This window comes from Quercus robur, chromosome 7 (genome assembly GCF_932294415.1).
Source record: "Quercus robur chromosome 7, dhQueRobu3.1, whole genome shotgun sequence".
Classification (NCBI taxonomy): domain Eukaryota; kingdom Viridiplantae; phylum Streptophyta; class Magnoliopsida; order Fagales; family Fagaceae; genus Quercus; species Quercus robur.
The window spans coordinates 35,828,599-35,843,486 of NC_065540.1; the positions used below are offsets into that span (position 1 = coordinate 35,828,599).

At 32.6% G+C, this 14,888-nt stretch overlaps 2 protein-coding genes across 2 annotated transcripts; both read right to left on the reverse strand.

Annotated features, from left to right (window-relative positions):
• Positions 1-1,304: 1,304 nt before the first annotated feature.
• LOC126691303 (uncharacterized) lies at positions 1,305-2,240 on the reverse strand. The gene has a single exon (XM_050386355.1). The coding sequence runs from the start codon at positions 2,238-2,240 to the stop codon at positions 1,305-1,307; it is 936 nt and encodes a 311-aa protein (XP_050242312.1).
• A 6,439-nt stretch (positions 2,241-8,679) lies between these two features.
• Positions 8,680-12,087, reverse strand: LOC126693245 (probable jasmonic acid carboxyl methyltransferase 2). The gene is made up of 4 exons (XM_050389159.1): positions 11,948-12,087; positions 11,414-11,818; positions 10,219-10,473; positions 8,680-9,246 (listed from the first exon to the last, which is right to left on the reverse strand). Exons 1-4 carry the CDS (start codon positions 12,020-12,022, stop codon positions 8,887-8,889), a joined length of 1,095 nt encoding a protein of 364 aa, XP_050245116.1. The 5' UTR covers positions 12,023-12,087; the 3' UTR covers positions 8,680-8,886.
• Between the last annotated feature and the right edge of the window lie 2,801 nt (positions 12,088-14,888).

A 14,888-nucleotide genomic window follows, 5' to 3' on the forward strand; every position in this document is an offset into this window, starting at 1 on the left:
GAAATAGACCAAAGTGAACTAAAATAGACCTAATGGACCGAGGTTAATTGAAATGGACTAAAAGGACTGAATAGACTGAAGAGGACCGAATGGAATACAGTAGACCGAAATAGACTGAATAGACTAAAGTAGACTGAAATGGACCAAATTAAAACAAGTGGACTGAATAGACCGAAATGGACCAAAATGCTGTGAAATAGAATTCAATAGAAAACCTCTTTACCAAGTTCATAGCTAAAAGAGAGAAGAAAAGATAAAAGAAAAAAAATCGACCAAGAAAATGTAAAAAGTAGAAGATTTTTATTCTTACCCTTTATTTTAATTTTTAATTTTTCTAATTCTTTTGAAGACAACATGTACATACAAAGAAAATGGCAAATCTCTCAGCATCTCAATCTCAAACAATTGTAGGGGCATTTCTTCCATTAGGAATTTTTTAATTTTGTCATTAAAGATATTAATGATAAGTATCTTCTAGCCAAAACAATATATATATATATATATATATATATATTTTTTTTTTTTTGATTTTTTGAATTAGGTAGATAGCGAGGGAGAGTTAGGCGGGATTTGAACCACATAAATGAAGTATCACAATATCTATCACTTGAACCCAAAATAATATATTGGGAATCTTATAAAGTGAGAATTTTATACCCCCATCCCCCCACCTCCAAATTCTCTCTCTCCACAGACACACAAGAAATGAGCTTAAGTAGTAATAAAAAAAAAGCATAAGTAAATATTTAGAAATTAAAAAACTTTGCCATATTTGACAGCTTCAATTATTTGAATATGGACGTTGGACTATTGTTTCTACAATGAATAATCCAAAATAAAAGGAAAAAAAAAAAAAAAAAAAAAAAAAAAAAAAAAAAAAAAAAAAAAAAAAAAACCTCGAAGGCCATTGATAATAGTTTTTGGATAAGGTTTATTTTTAACAAGACCATGTAAAACCAAAGAAATATGGTGAGGTGGAGGAAAAAGGCTCTGGAGTTGTTGTGGAGGCATCAACGAGAAGTCTACAGTGTTGTAGAGTCTACTAGCAACTAGCTGCTAGCAGATTTAAACTTAATTGATTATAGTGAATTGTTTTGTAGGAGTATACATGTTACCCCCTTAGAGGTTTATCCCTTGAAAAATGTTCTCCATCGGTTTTCCATTTCGTTACCAATGCCACGTTATCTCTTTATTGCTTTACTTATTATATTGTGCTTGATTTGGTAATTGGAAGTTTTTTTTTTTTTTTTTTTTTATGGAAAATAAAGATTTTATTGAACAGAGAAACAAAAAACAAACAAAGGCTAGCCAAGCCTTTCCTTCTTAATTACAGAAGCAAAACAAAGAGGACAGCTACCCCAATCAAAAGAACCAAAAAAATTACTAGCTAGAGACCACTTAGTTAGGGAATGAGCTGCCATATTAGCTAGCCTAGGAACCCAAAAGACAGACACATTAGAAAAGGTTACAAGAAGAGACTGCATATCTGCTAAGATTGAAGCAATTCTCCAAGGCGGGGGCAAAATCAGCTCATGAATAGCATCATGACAAATCTTAGAATCTATCTCAATAATAACATTGTCAGCCTCCAACTTTGCAACCAAAGAGATAGCCCATCTCACAGCTTCAGCCTCTGCCTGGAGAGGGAATGTGGTTTTCGCTTTTTGAGAGCAAGCAAAAACCAAGTCCCCTCTCCAGTCTCTAGCCACCAAGGCTAAGGATGAATGATTTGGACCAATAGCTGCATCAACATTAATTTTAACAGATAGACGCCTTGGAGGGGACCAAGGCTGCAAAGGATGAGTGATATTTACAAATGCAGTAGCAACCGGTCTAGAGATTTTAAATTCCATAAATAACTTCCAAACTCTAGCTATTAGTTCATCACATCTCAAGGGAAGGTCTTCAAAAATCACTTCGTTTCTAAGCTTCCAAATTCCATCACAAAGAATGGCCCCAAATAACAAGAGCTCATTCTTTTGACTAAGCTGGTTGGAAAATGGGGGTGAACACAAAAATTGAATGAAATCCACTTCCGAAGAGAATCCCAAAGAATCCATTCTCAGCCCCCATTTACTACTGAACCAAACTACCTTAGCTACTGGACAAAGAGCAAAAAGATGAAGGGAGGTTTCAGTTTCCAACCTACAGAGGGGACAATAAACATCATCAATATCAACAAACCTGCTTAGCTTATCTTTGGTGGGCAAGCAACCTGTAGCAATCCTCCAAATCATCATTTTGTGCCTCTCATGGAGTTTAGCTTTCCAAATACAATTCCAAAAGGGGTCAATATTATGTTGCATTAATTCCCTGCAGCTCTAATAAGCCGACTTAACTTACAATTCCCCAGAGCTTGTGTAAGTCCATGCCCACTGATCTTTGTTACTAGTTGGAAAAATAGGAATTTTCAAAATAAGATTAACTATGGAGTTTCCAAACCACCAATTTAATTTATGAACATCCCAACCAGAAAAATCAAAATTAAAAAGTTGAGAAACTAAGAGAATACCATTCGGGTCAACACCATTCTTTGGAGTAGGAATGAACCTTTGACAATCTGGAACCCAAGGATCCTCCCAAATCCTTATGGAATTACCATCCCCCACCAACATGCAAGCTGCCTTAGAGATGAGATGCTTAACACCTGACAAACTTTTCCAAACCGGAGAAGCCTTACTCAAGAAGCAGTGGTTTAACCAATTGTGTCTTACCTTATATTTTGCCTTTAAAACAGTGACACACAAACAATTCTTACTCGACAAAATCCACCAAGCTAATTTGGAAATAATGGCTTGATTGAAATCCCAAAAGTTCCTAAAACCCAAACCACCTTCCTTCTGAGATCTACATAGAGTAGACCAAGCAATAGGAGTCCAGAAATGACCTGACTTCGTTTTGGGGTTCCACCAGAATCCACGAACCACTGAATCTAGCTGATCGCATAACTTCTTGGGGAATTGCAAGATAAGTGGTACTTTGGGGAAGGGAATTAAGACCCCAGCAGCATTTTACTTAGCGCAAAAAATTAATACTAACTCCTTCTGATGGGAAAGCACCAGATTTTTCTATGCTTATAAGCTGGCCAGACCAAGAGCAATACTTTTCCAAACATTTTTTTAGACTAACTAGTTCAGAGTGCTTTGCTTTGCAGAAAATAATCACATCATCAACATAACAAAGTCTTGAAATGGGGGGAGCTGTGCTGGCCACTTTAATTGCTGAGATATTTTTCTGATCAACTTCTCTGTTAATAAGTCTCATAAGAATCTCGCTTCCAAGAATGAAAAGATATGACGATAATGAATCACCTTACCTTAGGCCACGGCTAGGATTAAAGCTTTAACAAATTCCACCATTTAGTAAAATAAAGTATTGGACTGTGGAGATGCAATGATAGATGAGGTTAGAATAGATTTTAGTTTTACAATGACAGAGACACAGTATGCATATCTATACCAAATCGTTCAGTCTGAGCACGGTTCAAAGTTCAAACAACATGTTTGCTTTGAAAAAATCGTTTGATAGGACGTGAAGCATCGTACAAAAGGTTTCTTACACCATATCCTGCAAGCTAGTTATTGGGTCACACACTCCCCCCCACCTCCACCCCTTTTTTTAATAAATTTATTATTATTATTTTTTTTTTTATGAACAAAAAGCCTTATGCATATACATGTGATCATTGACCCGCCTTTCTTAAACATGTTATTAATGACGTGAGGCAACCCTAGGCATGTTAGGGCTATTGATATTGTGACACAATATTTTTATGAAGTGCACATCTCGAACCTAGCAATTCCTAAACTTACAAATGTGACCAACAAAATAAATAAACTCTTCATATTACTTACAACTAGTATGTTATATGTTGTTGAACTTAGCCCTCTCTAAAAGAAAAATATATAAATTTTTTGTAAGATATAATTAAAATCATCTGTATTCATTGTGATTTAATGTGTTTATAGCATTACTATATGTGAAACATCAAAATTATTATTTTTGTTTACACAATTATGTTTTATGTCTGAAGGAATAATTATAATTTTAATGTTTTTTATGCTTTATTATTTTCTATTTTTTCTTATATAAAGCTTGTAAAAATATATATACTTGAACATTATCTAATTTCTCTAGATTTTTTTTTTTAGTTAAGATTGCTCAATTTTTTACAAATTTCTTTCATTTTTTTTTAATTTTAATTTTAAATTATTAATGATGTCATCACAATCTAACATCCGATGGATTGATTTTTGGTATGATCTCAATACCTTAACCTCTCAAATTTTTGGTTCTTTTAAGTGGCTCAATTTTTAAATTGAACCACATAGTAGGTTGTTTGGAGCCTTGAGGGCAGAGTGATAGAACAAGGATAAATAATACCATGTGTTTCTGCATAGAAAAAGAGGCAAAGAGGGTTCTATGCCCGGACTAGGTCATTTAATTCATTTTAACTTTTTGATTATTTTATGAGATTAAATTCTGTAAAACTCATGTTTTACTCCTTCAATCTCAACATGACACATCATCTTATCACATGTTTAAAAATAAGCATAACCATACTCAATCAATTCTAATACCCATATATAAATCCAACCAAATTGGGAGTTTATTGAGACTTTATTAGGTGTGGTAGGATGTATTGAATTTTATATAAAATACTGATTTGTCAATCTCTTATTAGATAGTGTAAAACATGAATTTTACACCACATCCTTACTAAATTTGGACTCTTATTTTATTAAGTGACACTATTTGAGTGAGAGTGTGATCCAGTGTAATAGTCCCTAATATTTTATGGGAAATATTAACAAATGCCTTAAAGACATTGATTTAGGAACTATTTTTAGAAATATTTTATGAAAAAAATGATAAAGTAATTAATTTTGTTGACAGCTTTTTATATTTCCAATGAAAGTGGTTTCAAATATTTTCTAATATGATTTGTTAACAATTGCCTTAAGGATACTCGTTAACATGAGTCATATTTTATTTGCAAAAATGAGATTAAATTTTGTAAGGATCTAGTGTAAAACCTATGTTTTACTCTTCCAATCTCAACATGTCATATCATCTTATTACATATTTAAGAATAAGTACAACTACACCCAATCAATTCTAATATCCATATTTAAATCCAACCAAATTATGAGTTTATTGAGATGTTATCAGGTGTGATAAGATATATTGAATTTTAAGTAAAATACTGATTTAACAATCTCTTATTGAATAGTGTAAAATATGAGTTTTACATCTCGTTCTTACCAAATGCAGACTCTTGCAAAAATTTGATATTTGAATGACACATCGCTATTGAAGGGTGTAAATATCTCTTTTTATACCATATATATATATATATATATATTTATTTATTGAATTTATTCCTTTTTCATAATCTTCATCTATTTGATTATTGTATAATAAAAGTAACAATAATGGTGGATGAAGCAAAAATGATTAGAAACAGAACATCTAATATATAATCCACCAAAGTCCTTGAAAATGATCTAAGACGGTGGATACTGCTTATTGTTGAAAATTAAAATCACTGTAACAAAATAATTTTTAAATGTATGAATAATACTATGAGACCCAATTTTAAAGAAAATTTTATTGAAATCTATACTTACGGATCTGGTAAACAATGCACAAAATCCACACAAAAAAACACATATGCGTATATTTTTTCCTATGCACAAAATCCACACAAAAAAACACATATGCGTATATTTTTTCCTTTTCAGTGCAATCTAAACCCAACTGAACGCATAAAAAAGGGGCTAAACAATGATTTTTGTATTGAAAAAGAGAAAATTCAAGGTCCGATGCATCGGCTATCTCTGCATATTCTGGCAAAACATACAAGCTTGCTTTTTCCTTTTTCATTATTTGGTTCTTCTGCCTCCCATTATGTAACTCTGCACCACAACCCATACTCTTGCTTTTTCCTGCATCCATATCACTTAACAAAGAAATCATACGAAAAATCATTTCATGCCATGCCAAGGATAAAATTAAAAGCATTTTTGTACTCTGTATTATCTTTATGGTGTATGATATATATACACGTACACACCACAGCAATCCATGTGACTTTAAAACTTGTTTTTTCCTGGATCCATATCTCTTCACAATGAATTCATATGAAAAATCATTTTAATAGACCCCACAGTTCATGCCAAGGATAAAATTAAAAAAAAAAATTATGTACACTGTATGATCCGTGTGTATATATATATATATATATATATAGCACAGCAATCCATGTGACTTTAAAACTTGCTTTAAAAAAAAATATTTTTAGAAACTTTTTTACTTAAAAAAAAAAAAGTAAATAATTTTTTGACAACTTTTTATATTAATTTTTTGTGATATTAAAACTATTTTAAAATGATTCATTAACAAATGCTCTAAGATCACCCATTAATCAGATACTGAAAAGATTAGAGATACAATTTTTTTTTTTTTAATTATCTAGGTGGTAAGTTGTTGTTAGTTATTACAAACCTATGGGTAGAACTTACCCTTAAAAATCGGCTTGTAAAAGGAGGGTGCTCAAAAGCTTATAAACACATGGTTAAGTTTATACTTAATTCATGTGCGACACTAAAGTCATAACATTAGCATATAGGTTAAAAAGTAATGTCAATAATGTGATCAAATAATAACCAACAAAAATTTGTTAACTCAACTGTTTTTGAAAATATTGAATTAGGGCTTTAATTTGTTGCATTTGCAATGTTGATTATTTGCTTAAAAAAAAAATAAATTAAACCCCACATTTGATAGAGGTGGTTTTTATGAATATTCATAGATATTGCTTCCTATTATAGGCATTATATGGTTTTTACATTTTTGAAATAAAATTTCGGTTTCTTTGTGAACTGATATTTCAAATATATAAAGTTGAATAAAAGTAAAAACTTCGCATATTTTTCAGTTGTTGCTAAGGACTTGCAATTTCCTAAAAGGAGTCTTAAATGTAAGATAATTTGGTCTTTAGCACCTACAAATTTATATATCTACATATATATATATATAATTTTCCTTTTCCTTTTTATTTTTATTTTTCCCCTGCATTTAACACCTACTTGATTTTCCTTCTGTTTGTTAGTATTTATTATTTATTATGATATATTATTCATTAATTTTTATTGAGAAGAAATATATTATTCATTAAGATAACACAGTTTTGCATCATTAGCATAGCCATATGACATACAATCAATAATTAAAGGATTTTTTTTTGAGAATCAATTATAGGAAGTTAGGGTGTTAATACTTCTTTCTCTCAAATTTTATATGTTAACATAGATATGTTCTTATAAAAGATATGTAAAGTACTAGTCAACAGCACAGAATTCACTAAATAGGCGATCGTTTTCATTCATGTCCACCGTTGAAGGCTCCATTGGAAAGACATAACTTAACAACCCTAATTTTATTTTTTTTATAGAATAATGTCCACCCTAACTTGCAGGTCATATTTTCATACAAGGTGAGAGTGACATTTCATATTTCATATGCTAATGTTGTTTCGCATGAAATGGATGTTTGTCAATCAAAAGAATGATTTTAGGAAAAATTTCAAAAGGATATTCTAAAGCACAAAGCAAAGTCCTAACACATGACAGCCATAGAACAATCATACTCAAATTAAAAGCAAGAGCAATTTCTCAAAGCTATTGTTAAAGTGCCCATTTGATATGAGAATTTAGGTACTGGTTTTCAAAATAATGTGAAAACTATGGTTTAAAAATGTTATGAACATACTTGTTTAGAAGTACTCATAATGCAAAAAAAATTTGTTAGGTACCATGTTTGTAATAACATATATTCAAAAGTGAAAAACACAATTGAGTGTTTGGTTTGAGTATGTATTTTTAAGAAGTTTGTGTTTTATGTGTTGTCAACTTCATATAGGTTCTACAGTTTTCTAAATAATTACAACAATGCCACTAAAAATTGTTAATTGAAAATTGAAAACTTCTCTTGAGGTGTTATCAAAATACAATGTAAACACTCTAAATTGAAAACTATGACTCAAACATTTGTTAAACTCTCCTAATAAACATGTATTTTTTTGAGGGCCCATAATTTTCAGTGTTTAAACATCAAAAACTATTGTTAACACCCCTCCCCCCCCCCCCCCCCCTTTTCCTCCCCATTCTTCTTGATGCATACCAAAATCATTTAAGATGGTTAAATCTATAAAAGTTTCTGTTAACTCCATAGTTTATAAATTAGCAAATCGTGAACAAAAGTTAAGTCTATAACGAGTTAGCTAGGTCCATAGTTTATTCGTTTTAAGGATATTGGTTTGTGGTTAGAGTTAACCATGATCTAAGTGTGCAAGCATAATTTCATTAATTAATTCAATTTGAGTTAAAATTAGTAAGCTTGTACCAACCAGTCTCAATTTCTCAACAAATTCAACCAATGGAAAGGAGGTTGTCCTATGATATCACTCAATCGGGAGTTGTGATTTGTGAATGCTATGCAATGTGTCCAAAACCCATGTTTGATTCATATAGGCGAAATCACTCGAGCTAAAGTAGCTAGTAGGCCACCTTTACAAACACTTTTCTAAGTCAAAATTACTCATGATCTCATATTTTTATTTCTGATTGATATAATATTTATTGGCAAAAACAAAGTGTGACCGATCAACACTTGCAATACCAACACAAAACAAATAGATAATCAAAACATAGATCATAAACTAACCAACACAACAACTTATTAGATAATCAAAACACAACTCCTAAAATATAGTCCACAAATAACTTCGACACAAACTGAAATGACACACCTATTGTCCACAAAGCTGCCACTGCATTGGCGGACGTTATTCTCAGCATCACTTTCACTTTAACCTCTTAAAATTCAATCCCTTTTTGCCAAGGAGATGACCAAATTAACGTATTCACATTTCTCTGCCTCCATGTGATCAAGGACAACATTTTTAAACCTTTGAAACAAGTTGTCCATGTTTTCTTCACCAAACTGGCTAGCCAATATAGGTTCACCAACGGCCCTAATGTCAGTGGCAATCATTGTTGCCCTTTCTTGCTTATCGAGGCCACTATTAGCTTTCTTTATGTAAGAGTCCCAATCCATTTTGAAAACTTCAAGTTTAAGCAAAGTAAAAGATCCTTCAATCTCGATCACCTTCTTGACTTCCTCAGTAGTTGGTGCATAGTATGGCAAATTGAAGGTGTCCAATTTCTCTGCTTCTATTAAGCCCTGAAATATAATTAATGAACCAAAGTAACTTAGGGTATTATATTCGATAACTTGATAGTTAAATTCCATTAAGAATAGTTACAAGATTCTTGGCGATCATCTTATATAATTAGATGTACAAAATACATGTTGTATCCTTTTCTAGCAAAAAAGTAGCAGTAGTTGTTGAAAACTTGTATTATAGCAGCAATAATTTTGTGCCTATTCAATTATAATTTGCATGGGGCAGCCGGCAGCAGCAGTAGGATACCAGGACTGACGGCACGTGAATCACGTGATGCAGGAAGGATCTTGGGTCAGCATAAGTCGATGGAAGTCAAAAAAGATCGACAGTGGTGTGCCCAGCCCATAGGCCATAGCTGATAGCCCCATAGACATACGAGTATAATTTTTCTTTTTCTTTTTCTTTTTTTGAGAGAGAGAGATAGACGTACAATTATAATTAGCTCATATTTACCCACTTTCCTTCTTTGACTTGGGTCTTTAATTTTCGTTCACATTAGCCTTAAAGTTATTATAAATTTTACATACACACGCACAAATCTAATGTGATAATAAATATAATTGATGTTTCTTAATTACTTTAGTGAATAAATATATAATTACTTTTGAGTAATGCTAAAAATATTACAAATTTTAAAATTATATATGCGTATTAAATTATTATTGAAGTTATATCTTTTTTTATAGTTCACAACTAATACAAATATTTTAAAGTAATAATAGTCACACACACTCATCGCACACATATTACTACATGGACTAAAATAGTGTTTTAAAAATACGATTTCAGAAGAAAGTGCATAGAGAAAGTGTGAAATAGCGAGTAATTTTCCTGTACTTTCTTTTAGCACTACTTACAACATGCATGTCACCTCAAATATTTGTGAAAACAATTGTGAAAACCTTTTCTCTCTAAAATTATTGTTTTTAGCTCATATGTCTCTCTCTACAAGTTAGACACTTCCTTACCTCCAAGGCCATGTCATTGAGGATCAGTCCAACAACTTCCCAAATGCAAAGAGGATCGTCGCTTTTAATGCTGCCCATAGTTGTGAGGACCATCCGACCACCTGGGACTAACTCTTCTGTCCTACACTTGAGGAACATTCTGAAGTCTCTTTCAAATTGCTCCAAGTATGCATTAAACACAGGAGGTGGACTTGTCTTTGCAATGCATATATTCCTCTTGTTCATGGCCTCCTTGCTAACCAACTGTTTTGGTGCCTATATAAAAATTTTCATTGTCGATCACATTGCATACATAACGAAGAACTAATTGAAATACGTGGATGCTTAAGTTACTTAAGATAAACCTACATGAAATTTTCAAAGCATGAAAGATAGGAAGTAAAAAATGTTAATTAATCTATTTATCTCTCATGAAAAGTCCTGTCTTTATAAGATTATGTTAAAATATACCATTAATCAAGTAATTAACAATTCGTATGCATGTATCAAAAAAAAAAAAAAAAACAATTTGTAAGCATTTTGCTAACATTAATGTCTAGGTAGTGAGTTCATTGGTTTGGAGTGTGATGTAACCCGTACGCCTCAAGTTCAATCCACCATACGTTCCACACTAACACCACTTCCTCTATATATATATATATATATATATAGAGGGTTAAATGACATGGCACTTTTTGTCCATTTGGATGGAGCTAGAATTTGCTGTAACTTTATGCGTAATTTCATTTGGTTTTGAAAACTAAGGAAAGAAATTAAATAGAAATCATGAATTTATCTGAATTTTAAAAGAATTCTTTTAAGACTATAATTTTTTCTATCATAATTTTAATATAACAGATTATAAGTGACTACTTATTACTTTAACATGATTTTACTACTTTTTTTTTTTACCACTCATAATCAACTATATTATATTGTAGTAAAAGTTATGCTATCGTTTTAAAAACCAAACCGAACCGACTAATTCAACTGGGAACCAAATACCAGTTTGGTTTGGTAAAAATGCCCAAAACCGGTCAAAAACTAGATTAAATCGGGAACTAGAAGCAAAAACGGTTTTACCTTTCATCCGGTTTTTAAAATCTTGGTTATGCCACAAAAGTTGTGTCCATGGATTTCTCATCCTAAAAATTCTAAAATTCATAAAAAAAGATGACTGATGGGGAAATTAGCTAGCTAGAATATTATCAATAACCTCGGAGAGCCACATAAGAGCATAAGAAGAATGAACAAAGTGCAGGGAATTGTTAGGGAAGAGCCTGCCATAGAAAGACCCTGGCACTGCGGTTATGAAACAGTGCCCAAATGAGCTTCCCTTCTCATTCTCCAACTTCTTATAGAAGCTTGGCAATGACTTGAAAATGGTGTTGAAGTCATTCCCTGGAAGATCGTTTAGGAATGCTTGCAATGAGGGTGGTGGGCGGTTCAACTTTTGGGACTTGGTGCCAATGATGTCCATGACTTTTGATACAACTAAAAGGGTATTGGGTCCTGCTGAGCAACCCAAATCTGCCATTTTCAAACACTCGGGGAACAGAGTGAGGTAAAGCTCCTCCACGCTCTCTTCAAGTATGGGCTTAACCATAGCTGCCACAGTTCTCTACAATTTTAAACAAACAAATCAAGTTGATGTATATTTTTTTTTGCTAAACAAACAAATCAAGTTGATGTATATATAAGAAAGAAAAGAACAAAACAACATTAAGATTGACATTGAGAGAGGACTGACTTGAAGTTGCGAGTTGATTGCATAGCTTGTTTTTCCATCTCCACCATTCATGTGAAGGACTTGCTGTATCTCCATTGTTGCTTATTAATACTAGTTTCTAGTTTCTAAAGCTATTCTTCTTTGCTTATTTTGTGAGTGTAATCCGTAAGGTGCGTCTATTTATAGCGAAAACGGAATTAAAGCTGACATATTCAAGCTTACGGCTACGTTTGGATTCGGCTGAAATGTTTGTGTCTGCGTTTTTTCAAATTTTTTTTTCATGCATTTTTTGAGACTTGCGGCTACTGATTATGCACTGTTCAATGAATAGTAGCCGCAAAGTTGGACTTTTCAAACCTTTTTCAGCCAATCAGTGCACATTGTGTACTGTTCACGGACCCACAAATTTCACTTTTCAACAACTTTTTCATTAAAAATGGGTCTCACAGTACTATTTACACATTTAAAAATTATTTTGCTACAGTGTTTTTCAGTTTTTAATTTTCAGTTGTATCCAAACAGACCTGTAGTAATGATGTTTACGCAGTTTACCTGTCCTTTTGCTACCTAGTATAAGCTACAGGAACCAAGGATTTTATATATATATATATATATATATTTTTTTTTTTCGAAGAGAATGGTGCAACACGAGATTATCTAGATGCCTATCTAATTATTTTTGGAAATATTTTTTCAGAAATTGAAAAAGTATTAACAACTTTTTCAATTTGATTTAGGACACACATTAATCGGACCCTATACATATATATATATATATAGTTCCAAAAAAAATTGTATAATTTTTGTGACAAGTTTCAACAAGATTGATTATAATTAGTAAAGAAAAAGTGATGAATTTATATGAAAATAATAGTAGCTAGTAATAGTTTATCACATAGGAAAATTATGGTAAAAATTGTAAGTTTGTTGGTTGTAATAAAAGAACTCTTATAAAGTAGATTCGGTTAACATATGCTCTAAGTCCATTCGTTTATATAAGAATTATTTTTAAAATTTATTTATGAAAAAAGAAAAAAATATCTGATATTTTTAATAATTTTTTATATTTTCTTTAAAAATAATTTCAAAATTTTTCTAAAACTATTTATTAAAAAATTGACCTTAGGGCACTTATTAATCCTTTATAAAAAAAAGCATAAAAAAACAAAAAGATGTCTATATATAATTAGCTGAACTGTCTTGTATGATTCAAAATTTCATGTCTGGTCAGCAAGTTTCACGGGTGTACGTGTTGTTGTTGTTTATATATATATATATATATATATATTACAGACAGAGGGGGAGAGTGCCGGTTTGGGCAGTTTCAGTGCGGAAGCATAGATAGGTTACAAATGTATTTCTATTACAAGTGTAAACTAGGGGAGATGATAAGAGAGCCATTTGTTTACAAAGTATTTCTATTACAAAGTAAAGCTGGAACTCTGAGGTAGTGTGGAACTAAGCCTACCAACTGAACCTGCTGAAGACTGAGGCAAAGGGTTCCTTTTATAGCTGAAGGAAGTCTTGGATTCTTTCAGGAGACTGCTGGAATTACGGGAGGTGAAATGCTTTTATCCTCAGGTGAATATTTTTTCAGCCGAAAGTAAACAGTGATTCAAATGATTCTACTGGGGTCCTGTTTGATGAACAGTATCGGTCACTGTTCATGAACAGTATTCTGTCCCTTGCTTTTCTGAATAGTGATTCTGCATAGTGTACTTGGTACTGTGTAGTGAATAGTGGTCTGTCGACAACTTTGCTGGTGCGGGTACTGTTCCTGGAATAGTAACCGGGTTGCAAAGGTGGTTCTGGGGCTTCTGGAGCTGTTTTGGAGCATCCTGGAGCTGTTCTAGAATTGCTTAATCGGAAGTACCAGATGGATACCCATCATAAGGATCCCATTCAGGAGGATTATAATCACAGTCATGCTCATGGTATTTATCGTACAGATTACAAAACCCACAATATAGTAGAGGTTCATAGTCTGCGTTTTAAGTTGTAAACTGACTGGGATCGACATAGTTAAGCCTCTAGGTAGTGAAGGCTTCTGAATATGGCTTAGTGGTAAATACTGAAATCCTGCTAGTGTTTCCTGTGAAATGGTAATCTTTCCATAATTCACTAGTGACATCGAGGAGTTCATTGTTGAAGTAGTCTTTCCAACATCCTGCAAGAGCATATGGGTTTGCATAGGATAGGTAGGAGTCTCCTTCATACCAAGGGCCATTGTGGGTGTACCCGTTGATGAGTACAAGGTGGTGAGCAGGTTGGACTATCATCCAATTGTTACTATCCCACTGTGGGAGAGTGCTCCAGTATCTGATGGATACAAAAGGACTTTTGATCTTTGTAACAACCTGTTGGATTATCTGTGGGAATTGGCTGATTTGATTATGGCTTGTTAGCTTGATGAGCCTGATGAAGCCATATTCATTTATTTTTGAAAGCCAGGTTGGATCTCTATCTTCATCATCTGCCCTGTCTTCATAGTTGACTATTAGACCAGGAAAATGATGTTTCTTTTCATAGACCCTGTGACTGCTTCCAAAGTATTCATTCCAGATTGACTTGATGAAGTCAGTTTCAATGTCATCTGATTCTTCACCATAAACTGGAAAATAGGTGGTGACCATCATTTTGAAATATTTGAACCATTGGTCATGTGATCCAAACATTGCCTTGCTTCCTAATATATGTGCTTGTATATCAGTAGGCAAGTTGGCAATAGTACTTCTTAACTGGTTTTGAGTCTTAAGACTTAACCTAGCATAATCAGTACCCATGATAGTCATTCTATCCATTGAATGGATATCCTCTTTGCCAAAGAGTTGACTAGTGAGAATTGCATTTCTTGCCTCAAGCTCTACTAGGTGTAATTCTAGTGCTTTAAGGGTTCTTTGGAAAAGGTTATAGTGATTTTTGGTAAAAGCTCTCTGGAGGTTATCAAGGATGAATTTGATGG